Raw genomic sequence first — 13,367 nt, forward strand, 5'->3', positions numbered from 1 at the left:
AGCAAAAGAAACAAAGCAGGAGGTATCACACTTCCAGACTTCAAACTTTACTATAAGGCTTCAGTAATCAAAACAGCCTGGTATTGGTACAACAAGAACAGGCACATTGACCAATGGAACAGGATAGAGATTCTGGAAGCAAAGTCTCAATTTCTCAACCAACTCATCTTTGACAAAGCCTCCGACAACAACCACTGGGGAGTGGAGAGCCTATTTAGTAAATGGTGCCAGGAAAACTGGCTGATCACACGCAGAAGATTGAAACAGGACCCTTACCAATCACCATTCAAAAAAATTAACTCTAAATGGATCAAAGACCTAAATGTAAAACCTCAAACTATAAGAATCTTAGAAAACGCAGGAGACACCCTTATGGAAATTGAAACTGGCAACCAATTCCTGATCAGAACCCAATACCCATACCTTAAGAAATAAGATAGACAAGTGGACCTCATCAAACTAACGAGTTTGTGCAAGGCAAAAGAAACCATCAAGAGAGCAGAGAGACAGCTCACAGAATGGGAAAAAATATTTGCCAACTGTATATCTGACAAAGGCCTAACATCTAGGATCTACAAGGAACTCAGCCCCATTAAGAAGTGGGCAAAAGACATGAATAGACACTTCTCATAAGAAGATATTTGGGCAGCCAACAGATATGTGAAAAAATGCTCAGTCTCACTCATCATCAGAGAAATGCAAATCAAAACCACATTGAGATACCACCTAACCCCAGTAAGAATGGGCATTATTATTAAAACAAACAGCAACAGACGCTGGCGAGGATGCAGAGAAAAAGGAACGCTCTACACTGCTGGTGGGAATGCAAACTAGTGCAACCTCTTTGAAAGACAGTGTGGTGATTTCTGAAAGAACTAGAAATTGACCTTTCATATGACCCAGCAATTCCCCTATTGGGAATCTACCCAGAGGAGCTCAAATCATTCTACAAAAAATGCCTGCACATGTATGTTTGTTGCAGCTCTATCATAATAGCAAAAACATGGAACCATCCATGCTGCCCATTGAAACTGGACTGGATAAAAAAATGTGGTACATATACACAATGGAATATTATGTAGCCATAAAGAAGGACAAACATATGGACTTTGCAGCAACTTGGATGGATTTAAAGTTGATTATACTCAGTGATCTATCACAGAAACAAAGAACAGTGTACTATATGTTCTCACTCATAAGTGGACCTTGAGCAATTATAATACTATAAGAATGGGATTGACATTAGTGGGAAACTCTCAGTGGAGAAGGGGTAGCATTGGCAGTTGGGGGAAACTTCTAGGGCAGGGAAAGGTACACCTCATCAACAAGTGCACTTGCATAATCAACATTTGTAGGTATCTTTGTTGTTGTCTGTTTTATTTTATTTTTATAATTAAAAAAATAAAATAAGTTGCTTTGTCTTCTCAGCTTTATAGCTGATTTGTATGGTTTTCAAGCTATGTGCTTTTATGTGCTATTATGTTAGGTACTATTGTTCTTTCTATTGTTAGGTGCTATTGTTTAGAACGGTAGGGCTGGTCTGGGGATAAATTCCCTGAGTACTTGCTTATCTGGGAATAACTTTATTTGTATTTCATTTATGAGGTTTAATTTGGCAGGGTAAGATATTCTTAGCTGTCAATACTTTAAAAAAATGCTAAAATGAGCTCCTATTTCTCTAGCTGTAAGGTTTCTGCTAAGAAGTCTGCTGCTATTCTAATAGGACTTCCTTGGTATATGGTCTGTTCCTTCTTTTTAGCTGCTTTTAAGAGTTTTTTTCTTTCACCTGACTTTGACTATTCTGATGACTATTTGCCTTGGGGATGGCTGTCTCATATAGCACTTCATAATAGTCCTCTAAATTTCTTGCATCTGCATGACAGCCTCTCTAGCAAGACAGGAAAATAATTTCTTGATACTGTCTTGGCAACTTGTTCCAGGTTGCTTTCTTTTCTTTTCCTTTTTTTTTTTTTTTTGAGATGACACCCAGGCTAGAGTGGCAGTGGCACACTCACGGCCACCCCAGCAGTGATGTGCTGGGCTCCAGTGATCCTTCTGCCTCAGCCTTCCAAGTAGGCAGAACTATAGGGGCATTCTACCACACCCGGCTAATTTTTGTTTTATTGTAGAGAATAGGTTTTTCCAGTTGGCCTGGGCTGGTCTTCAACCCCTGGGCTCAGGCAATTCACTCACCTCAGCCTCCCAAAGTACTGGGATTACAGGCTGAGCCACCAAGCCCAGCCCCAGGTTGTTTTCATTTTTTCCTTCTCTCTCTCATTTGGTCTCAATAATCCCATACCTCTTTAAGATTTTGGTCGGTTATTTTTAATTAAAAAATTTTTTTCTGGTTGGGTTAATTCTAAAGATCAGTCTTCAAGCTCTGAAATTCTTTTTTCTACCTGGGCAAGTCTGCTGTTGAGGCTTGCAATTGTGTTTTCAAATTCTTCAAGTGAATTCTTCGTTTCCGGAAGTTCAGTTTGCTTCTTTCTGTGTCAGCTTTCTATTCTTGGACTGTTTTCATGACTTGTTGGATTTGGGTATCCACTTTCTCTTGTATGTTGTTGAGTTCCATTGCCACCAATATTCTGAGTTCTATATCTGTGATTAAGGACAATTCATTCTGGTTAGGATCCATTACTTGAGATCTGGTGGTACCTTTTGTAGGTGTCAAAACACTTTGGCCTCTGAGATTACTGGTGTTCTTGCGTCGATTCATATCATCGGGGGCAGACTTTTTACTTTTTTTCCCCCTTTTAAAAATTTCCTATTGCAAATCAAAACCACAATGAGATACTAGTTAACTGCAGTAAGGATGGCCATCATTATAAATCAAAAACAACGGATGCTAGCAAGGGAATGGAGAAAAGGGAACACTTCTGCACTGTTGGTGGGAGTGCAGGCTAGTTTAACCTCTATGGAAAACAGTGTGGTGATTCCTAAAAGAACTAATAATTGACCTTCCATATGATCCAGCAGTCCTTCTCCTGGGAAATATACCCAGACTTTTCTACCAAAAAGTCATCTGCACACACATGTTTATAACTAGACTACTCACAATAGCAAAAACATGAAACCAATCCTACTGCCCATCAAAAGTGGACTGGATAAAGAAAATGTGGCACATTTACATGAAGGAATATTATGCAGCCACAAAGAAGAATGAAGTAATGGATTTCACAGAAAATTGGATGGTGTTAGAGACCATTATCCTTAGTGATCTATCACAGAAACAAAAAACTAAATACCACATGCTTTCACTCAGAAGTGGGGCCTGAGCATTAATCACATTAGCCCAAGGGAGAGATTGGCAGTCACTGGACACTGCTGGGGGTATAGGGACATGTAGCAACACAAAGAGTACCTGGTCCCAAACCAGGGGAAGTGATGACCAGTTAAAGGCCCAAACTTCACCTGCATGCAACCTACTTGTGTAACTAATTCTGACTTGTAACCCACATCTCTATAGCAAAATAAAATCAAAAAAGAAAGAAAAATTATACTTCTAATGGCAAAAAATAAAACAAAATAAAATAAAACTTGCTATTATTGGGATTGAACTTTTTAGTGTTTTGTTGTATTTTTCTGATGGGAATATCTGTGATGTATGTTGTGTATCACCCACTGGCTTTATTTTAGTGCCTCAGCTCCCCATTATCTCCCTGACCCATAGACATCAGGGGTAGAGGCAGAAGGAGCAGCAATTAGTAGTCACCTAATGGTGACCTCTGGAGAGTGTGTCCTCAGGGGAGTACTGAGTCACGGCTACAGTGTTCAGGTGGTGTGGGGTAGCCGTGTGGTGCTAGAGGCCCCATCTGGGACAGAGTTGTGAGGGTGAGTGTCTGGATGTCAGTCCTGTGGGCACATAGAAGTGATTCATCTCTTTGCTCCCTTCCTGACCTGTGGGTGGCAGGGATGGAGGTGGTGGTTCTGGTCAGGAGCCACAGAGGTGTTCTGCCTCCTCAGTCCCTCTCTGATCTGCATGTTGGGGAACAGAGATACAAGTAGGGGGCAGATGCAGCAGCAGTGGCTTAGAGGAGCCTGGGGGCAGCATGCTGCCAAAGTGATCATGGAGGGGTGGTGTGGCTGTTTTTTCCATCTGGGTGGGGACCTCTCTTTCCCTTAGCTGCAAGCAGCAACTGTTTGGTTCTTTTTTTATGATATCTATCTTTGGTGAATTTCTCATTCATAGTTTGCATTTTTAAATTTTTATTAGTTTTATTTTAAAGGCTTTTTAAAATTTCATTATCATTATTTTGAATTCTCTTTTTGGCATTTCATAAATTTCTTTTTTTATTGAAATTGGTTGCGGAAAAATTTTCTGTTTCTTTGGATGTGTCATTTCCTTGCTTTTTCATGTTTCTTGTATCTTTATCCTGATTCATGCGCATTCAGTGTAAACATTATTTCAATTTTTTGCTTTGAATTTAATAGGAAAATAACTTTTTTCCCCCCTAAAGATGTATATGATGTTGGTTGGGTAGGGCACTTTAGATTTTTATTCTGGATGTGTATGGTAGTGTTATCTCTGGAAAATTTCTTTGGCTATAAATATTGCCAGTGCTGACTGTGATTTTCTCAGTGGTTTAGGCTGCAGTTGTTAGTGGAGGTTGTGGTGAGGTTGTGCTGGGGAGAGGGATGCCAGTGGGCCAGTCTTTGGGCTCAGTGGTGGAAGCAGTGAGCTGCGCATGTCTGTCCTTGGGCCTCCTAGGTGGTAAATATGGACACTGGTGTTAACAGGTTCAGTTGTGCCAATTCTTTGGCCTCCAGGTTCTTGCTCTTGTGCCAGCAGTGGCTGAAGTGAGCAGTCCCCAGGCCTCTGGGCAGAGTACATGGCATGAGCAATGGTGTAGTGGTGGCAGGCCAACCCTTGGACTCCCAAATGGCTCATGATGGTGTTCGTGGTGGCTATGGTGAGCTGGGTGAGACCATCTCCAGGCTTCCAGCTGGAATGTGCAAATGGCTGCTGGCTGTAGTGTTAGCAGTAGCCTGCGTGGACCTGTCCCCAGGCCCCTGGAAGTGCACAGATGCCGGCAGTGGTGCAAAGCTAGGATCATCTCCAGGCCCCTACGCAGTGTGCTCAAGCACTTGTGGGGGCGATGTCATGCCATGCCTCAAGCTCCCTGGTGGTGTGCATTACACAGGCTGTGGTGGGCATGGCAGGGGGAACCCTCAGGGCCCTTGGAGGAGTACTTAGGTGGCAGTGGCAGTGGGTGAATCCAGTTTTTGAGGCATGTGCTAGTGTGTGGTGGCCCTGTTCCTGGAGGGAGATAGGGTTTCCATCGGTGGCAGCAATCACAAGCAGGTGGCTCTCAGGCTCTAAGGAGCACTTGCAGTCCCTGGAAGTGGTGGCAACATTGGGAGTGGCAAACTCAGCCAGTCCTTACGGTATGCACAAGTGTGTGACAGCCTTGCTGCTGGCAAACTGGAATCGCTGTTAGTGATAGCTGTCACAAGCAGATGGGGTTCAACCTCTAGGGAGCATGTGCTTTGACCCTTGGCAGTGGTGGTGACGGTGGCAGCTGCAGGAAAATCTAGTCCTCAAGACATGTGCAAGTGCATGTGGCCTTGCTGATTGGGAAGTGCAGGATTGCTGCCAGTGGCAGCAAATATAGGCTGTGGGTTTCAGGTTCTGGAGAGCATTGCTTTGGTTCCCTTTGTCCTAAGGGCACCCATTCCCCAGGGTGCAGGACACTGTGTGTACTAGAGTGCTGGGGACCCCTGCTGCTCTTCTGGGTCCAATCCATCTTGTGCCACTGCAGCCCTCCAGGTGGACATAGTGGGGGGGAGTGTCAGTGTGGTGCCAGGGGTGTGGTGATGTGAGGGCTATTGAACCTCAGGGCGTGTCGCAGTCTGATGGGTGCAGTGCTCTCAAAATGGTGCCATGCTGCGTTGGCTTAGGTCTCAAGGGTGTGTGGAACCCAGTGTGAGTTCCCTTTCTGTAACAATGCTGCCACATGGTCTCTAGGCAGTTTCCTATTACCAGTCTTAGGGCTCATGAAGGTTGAGGACTCACAGGTGGCTAGGGTTGCACTAGTCCACGAAGGGAATGTGGACCGCTGGGAAATTCTCACTTACCCTTTCTCTGCACTGGGGAGCTTCTGTAAGCTCCGAGCTGATCTTATCTAAACCAGTTGCCTTGCTTCCCTCTCCTTTCATACCTCAAGTGTTTCCTGTTACTTCTCTGTTGAATTCCAGTGTTCTCTCTTAGATGCTCTATTCAGAGTGTGGTTATCTACTTGACATTTTGATTCTTCTTTATGAAGGAGGCAAGTGCCAGATACCTCTTGAAGACTCTCTGAAATTTTATCCACTGTTTATTTTTAATGTAGCATCATACAACTTATTTTGCATCCTCCCCTTTATATCAGAATAGAAGTTTGTAGCTAATTTTCCATAATTTTTTCCCACCATAGCTCTCTGCCAGGCTCTGACAATGTGACTTGGAAGGTGAAGAAGAGGAAGGGATATGTAAACCCAAATAACATCTAGGAGTGAATATCATGTGTAAATCTGTATCTGGGGAAATATTCACATATTTACTCTGAATCCATGAAACTTTTTCATCTGAATCTGTGGAGAGTGAACTCCAGGAAACAGACTGAGCTCAACCTCAATCTGTGCCTCGAGGTATAAATGTTTACAGGTCCTTATAGAAAGATGTATCATCTCAAATTTTATCTTGTTAACACCCTTAGATGGTCTTTTGCTGTCTTTTGTTATGAAACAATAGGTCATAGGACGTGTGCATAAGAAAACACTTTCTTTTGCTGCAAGTACTTTATAGAACAAGATCAGTTTTTAAAATTGTGTAATCTTGGGGACATTTTTCCATGATGACCCCAGAACATGCTCACTGATCCTTGATGACCATTTTGGCATAAGATTCTATTTACAAATGAAATCTTTTTTTTTTTTGAGTTGGAGTCTCACTCTGTCCCCCAGACTGGAGTGCAGTGGCCACCGCAGCCTCGACCTGCTGGGCTCCAGCGATCCTTCCGCCTCAGCCTTCCCAGTAGCCGGAATTACAGGCATGTCCTACCATGCCCGGCTGATTTTTTTATTTATTGTAGAGATGAGGTCTCGCTGCCCAGGCGGGTCTCGAACCCGCATGCTCAGGCAATCCACTCACCTCAGCCTCCCAAAGGTGTGGGATTACAGGCTGAGCCACCGAACTCGGCTTACAAATGAAATCTTATAAACTGGTATTATGCTGGCTGCAACAAAACCACCTGGAAGTTTTAAAAGTATATAATTCTTTGAGTTTTAGTCCTGGAAATTGTGATTTCTTTTTTGTTGAGGATTTATTGAGAGGACAGAAAAACTCCCATGATGGGACGGAACCCAAGGGGGTTGCCTAAAATTGTGATTTCTAAAGTTAGTGACGAGATCCAAGAATCTAAAATTTTAAGTCACTCACAAGTTGATTCAGTTCTCAAAGTTTCAAGAACTTCAACTATTACCTGATACGTCTAAGGAAAAGGGTACTAAATGGTGCTCCAGTCTCTTAATTCAAATTCATATCTGACTTCTCTATGGTTGGGTGAAACTGATTTAGTTAAAGTTTAGCAACAAAATTTGGGCAGAAAGACAATTATCGAAAGCATTCTGGAGGCTATATAAAGGTTAGTAGAGCATCTATTAGAGTGTAAGATTAGTATTCAACCTAACTTTTGTGGGTTAGTCACTTTGTGTTGGAATCATTGGAAATGTGGGGGAATAAAATGCTGATCTCAGACTGTACCATAGGAATTCAGTAACTTCTACTGTCTAGGATTTGTATTTTTCATTTTTCAATGATTGTAAAATTCAGGAATATTTGATGATTAATAAAATAATGTGATTTTTATCCCTGAAAAGCATTTATTAAAAAGATAACATAGCTTACAATTAATATTATTTTAGAACTGAGGAAATATTGTGGTAGTGATTTCTCATTCAAAGAATATATATTCATTACTTTTATTTCACTTATCACATATTTAATGAGCATCTAGTAAAACACAAGTAGACAATAACTGTTCTAAATGTTGAGGTATTGTGCTGAAAACATAGAATTATAAAATTGACATGACCTCTTACTACTGCCTCTGATTTCAACCCCAAATCCTTGCCTGACATTTCAGTGGGTTATAGGCTGTCCCATAATAGATACATGAGAATATAAAGGCCTGAGTAAAATGTCTGAGAAAATCGATATTTTATTATCTACTGAAATACCCTGGGATGCTCTGATAAAGACCTTTCTTGTCAGATAGTATCCTAAGAACAAAATAAACCTTAGAGAGTATGACAGCTTCCTTCATATTTATAAGGGCCACTTGAGACTGGCATGGGCTTATAAATGAGGTGAGAGGAGTCCAGGAAAACATTCATGCCAGTTCAGTCCACCAGGGGGAGCAGCTTCTTAATACAAACTCATTTACTGTGAGAGTTGTGGGTTTAGATTTGTCATTTCACTCTGACCTTCAACATTTCTTCATGTCAAGAATTGAGAACATTATTTTGGTGACACTCTGAAGATGAACTCTTCTCCGGGCTTAGTGACTGTGATACTCTTACTGCTCAGTAAGTACAATGCTTCTTAAAATTTGTACTCTTTCTTCTATCATGTCTGCAAAATCTTTAACTATAATTTTATCCAAGAGCTTTATGTCCAAGGCTAAATAGATCTCTTTTATTCCCCTCAGGAAGAACATGTGGAGTCTCAGTGACTCAGATGGAAGGCCAAGTGACAGCCCTAGAAGGAGCTTTTCTCACTATAAACTGCACTTACACAGCCACAGGGTACCCGGCTCTTTTCTGGTATGTCCAGTATCCTGGAGAAGGTCCACAGCTCCTTCTGAAAGCTGCAAAGGCCAATGAAAAGGGAAGCAACAAAGGCTTTGAAGCCACATACAAAAAAGAAACCACCTCCTTCCACTTGGAGAAAGCCTCCGTTCAAGAGTCAGATTCAGCTCTGTACTACTGTGCTCTGAGTGACACTATGATAGGAACTGTAATGGAAGCTGAGCACAAACCACGATCAGCATGAGGGTCCTTGCAGCTGTGTCTGTCCTTGTTACACACTCCGGTTTCAGCACAGTCTGTGGTTGTTTGTCCCTTAGTTTCTCTTGCTAATGCAAAAATCATACAGATGGCCAAAGCAGAAAAATAAGAAGTGAACACCCCTATATCCAGCTCTTTATGAGTGAAATTGAAAACAGAGGCTGACACCCAATAGTTTTTCAACCAGGGTCAAAGTTATTTCAAAGTAAAGGCATATAAACGATGAAGTGGTTCCTGTGCTGATCCTGTAGGCAAAGTCCAGCCTCCATATCCTGTCCCAGGTCACTGTGGTAGATATGGCGAGTAGATATGCTTTATTATATTTTTAAAGATCCAATATGCCAGAGGAGGCAGCATCTGTGTGATGTCTCTCTAAAAAGTAAGGCAGGAGAGAGGATTGGAAAGCTACAGCCTCCCCACCCGACGAGCAGAATCTTAATAGAGAAAGAAGGGAAGAGAAGAAAAAGAAGAAACAGAATGCCACATGTAACAAAATAATGCAAAGAGTAAAAAGCAACATTTATTATAGAGAGGAAATGTATCTTTTTGCTTAATCAGATGGTGGACACAGGCTGATGTTCAAAGAGAAAGGGAAGGATCAAAAGCATAATTGAAGAAATGACTCATACCTGAATCATGAGTATTCCTTGCCAGCTACATAGGTGAGTTGGCTTTCTAATAACAAGACCTCTAGAGAGTGAATTTTGCAGTGTCAGCAGAAGATTATGCATACATATTTATGTTTACTTCTCATTTAAACCCTATTAAAGAGACAACAAAGAAATTGAAAAAGGCATACACTCACAAAAAGGTTAGACAAGAAGAATGCAGACAATGATGTCAACAACATTTTAGAGGACTATGTTGTCAAGCTACCAGCTGCCAGCAGCTCTCAAAGCCCACCTGAGAAAACTTACAGGCACCAGCATGCAACTCCAACCCATGAAAGAAGACACATGGGCTACACCCAGCAAAACCATGGGAGCAGGGCAGCCTAGGCTTTGGGAATTTACCTCCCATCCCAGTGTGCCTTAGAGGCTGTACCTGGAATAGGAGATTATTTTGGAACTTTAAAATTTAATGTCTTTCCTTCTGGGTTTTGGACTTACTCTGAACCAGATACTTCTTTCTTTTTGTCTTTCTCCTCCTTTTGGAATGTGCCTTTCTCCTGTGCCTGTTCCACAATTGAATCTTGCCTTGAATTTCAGATGAAACTTTGGATTTTCACTTGGTGCTAGGATAAGTTAAGGGTTTTGGGACTATTGGTATAGAATGATAGTATTTTGTATGTAGGAACGACATGAGCTTTGGGACTGGGGCTCCCAAGCTATGGTTTGGATGTGGTTTTTCTTTGCCAGAACTCATGTTGAACTTTAATTGGCAATGTACTGGTGTTGGGAGGTGATACTTTTAAGAGGTAATTAGGTCATTAAGATAAATTAATACCTTTCTTGAGAGTCTGGATTAGTCCTCTAGAGACTGGAACGATTCTCTGTCTCTTTTGTACATATCTGCTTCACCCTCTACTTCTCTGCCGTGTTATGATGCAGCATGAAGACCTCACCAGAAACTGATCAGAAACTGATTAGATGTGGCTGCTCAATCTTGGACCTTCTAAACTCTAGAATAATGAGCCAAATGAACTGTTTCCTTTTCTGAATCACCCATTCTCACTATGCAGCCACAAAGACGACCAAAATCATGTCCTTTGCTGTAACATGGATGCAGCTGGACACTGTCATTCTAAGTGAATTATCATAGGAACAAAAAACTGAACACTGGGTGTTCTCACTCATAAGTGGGCACTAAACATTGGGTACGTGGTGGGTACAAAGGTGGGAACAACAGATATTGGGTACAGCTAAATGAGAGAGGGAAGGAGGGAAGGGGGATAAAGGATACACAACCACTTATTGAGTACCATTTCTACTACTAGAAGGTGGGGAAAGGGCTTGCTAGAGGACCAAATCTCACCTATATCAGTTTACTTATGTAGCAAATTCTCACATGTATCCCATGGCTCTAAAATAAATAAATAAATAAATAAATAAATAGATAGATAGATAAATAAATAAAACTACTCTTTTCAGGTCTTCTGTTATAGCACAAGAAACAAGTAAAAACAAATACCCATGAGACCTGTAGTGATGACCTCTTTTTCTTTCTGATGTTAACAATTTGTGCACTCGCTCTCTCTTTTTTAATTTTAAAGAAGTGGGGTACAATTTGGGGTTAGGTATACAAATGTTCATGATGCAGGTACTCTTGTCGAGACTGGAATGATTCTCTGTGTCTTTTATACATATCTGCTTCACCCTCTACTTCTCTGGCATTTCCACTACTGCCAATCTCACTTCCCTACCTTGGCAGTTTCCCACTATTGCCAATTCCTTTCTTATAGTATTATGGTAATTGTTCAAGGTCCGCTTATGAGTGAGAACATGTACTCTGTACTTTGTTTCTGTGACAGATCACTGGTACTCTCTCTTTTTGCCTCAGCTAGCTTGGCTAGAGGCTTATCGATTTCAGTGCTCTCTTCAAAGAACCAGCATTTGGTTTTATTGTTGCTGGATTTTTTTCTGTTGATTTTGTTTTCAGTTTCATTAATTTGTTCTCTAATTATAATTTCTTTTCTTTTGCTTATTTTAAATTTAATTTTCGTAAGGCAGAAACTTAGATTATTGATTTTTTAATCTTTCTTCTTTTCAAATATATGCATTCAATGCTATAAATGTCCCTCTAAGCACTGCTTTTGCTGCATCTCACAATTTTGATGTTTGTATATTCATTTTCACTTAGTTCAAAATATTTTCATTTCTTTAGAGATTTACTCTTTAATCCATGTGAAATTGTGTTGTTTAACCTCCATGTATCTTGAGATTTTCTAGTTATCTTTCTATTACTGATTTCTAGTTTAATTTCATTGAGGTTTGAGAGCAGACCTTGTATGAGTTCTATTATTTTACATTCATTAAGGCCACAGTGTGGCCTATCTTGGCAAATATTTTATGTGACCTTGATAAGAATATGTATTCTGATGTTATCACAGGGGGTAGTCTATAGATATCAGTTATATCCAGTGTTAAGTTCAACTATGTCCATATTGATTTTCTGCCTGACACATCTGTTCATAATAGAAGGCTATTGAAGTCTACAACTATAATAGTGGATTCATTGTTTTCTCCTTGCAGTTCTGTCAGTGTTTGCCTTATGTATTTTATTTTTATTTTAAAGATGTGGGATACAATTCAGGGTTAGGTACATAAGTGATCATTGTACATGTACAGTTTGGGTATCTTTATTGATGTTAAATGTCTCCCCTCTGTCTTCTGGCAGTGTCCCACTACTGCCCATCCCTTTCTTATAGTTTTATGATAAGTGTTCAGGATCCGGTTATGAGTGAGTACATGTAGTGCCTAGATCTTTGTTTCTGTGATAAATCAATAGTGTCATAGACTCTAATTCCATTCAAGTTGCTGCGAAGTTCATAATTTTGTTTTTCCTTATGGCTGCCTAATGTTCCATGTATATGTACCATATTTTCCTTATCCAGTCTTCTTTCAATGGGCAGCACAGTGGGTTCCATGTTTTTGCTTTTGTGAGTAGTGTTGCAATAAACATGTGTGTGCAGGTACCTTTTTTTGTAGAGATTGGAGTTCCTCCGGGTATATTCCCAGAAGAGAGATTGCTGGGTGGTATAAAAGGTTGATTTTAAGATCTTTTAGAAGTTGCCACACTATTTTCCACAGACGTTGGACTAGTTTACACTTCTACCAACAGTGTAGACGCATTCTCCTTTTCCCACATTGTCTCCAGCTTCTGTTGTTTTTTGAGTTATTGGTGATGGCCATCCTGACTGGAGTTAGGTGGTATCTCAGTGTGGTTTTAATTTGCATTTCTTTGATGACTAGTGAGGCTGAACATTTTTTCCATGTATCTGTTGATGGCTTATATATCTTCTTCTGAGAAGTATCTATTCATATCTTTTGCCCATTTTTAAAAATAGGTTGTTTTTTTTTTTTTCCTTTTGACATATTTGAGTTCCTTGTAGATCCTTGATGTTGGGTCTTTGTCAGATTTACAGTTGGCAAATATTTTTTCCTGTTCTGTGGGCTGTCTCCCAACCCTCTTGGTGGTTCCTTTTGCTTTGCAGTGCCTTATGTATTTTTGTGCTCTCTTCTTAGACTCATGTAAGTAAATAAATGATATGTATTCTTGGAAAACTGACCAACTTATCAATTATGACACACCCCTCTTTACCCCTGATAGCTTTCCTTTCTCTGCAGTGTGCTCTAAAATGAATATAGCTATTGCCACTTTCT

General features: G+C 40.7%; 1 gene segment (V, D, J or C); it reads left to right on the forward strand.

The window, feature by feature from the left end:
• Positions 1–8,504: 8,504 nt before the first annotated feature.
• Positions 8,505–9,031, forward strand: LOC103267560. The segment is given in 2 exon segments: positions 8,505–8,565; positions 8,688–9,031. Coding segments are annotated over 2 exon segments (390 nt in total).
• The last annotated feature ends 4,336 nt before the right edge of the window (positions 9,032–13,367 follow it).

This window comes from Carlito syrichta, unplaced genomic scaffold (assembly GCF_000164805.1).
Source record: "Carlito syrichta isolate Samal-C Ts95f unplaced genomic scaffold, Tarsius_syrichta-2.0.1 Scaffold308163, whole genome shotgun sequence".
Taxonomy (NCBI): domain Eukaryota; kingdom Metazoa; phylum Chordata; class Mammalia; order Primates; family Tarsiidae; genus Carlito; species Carlito syrichta.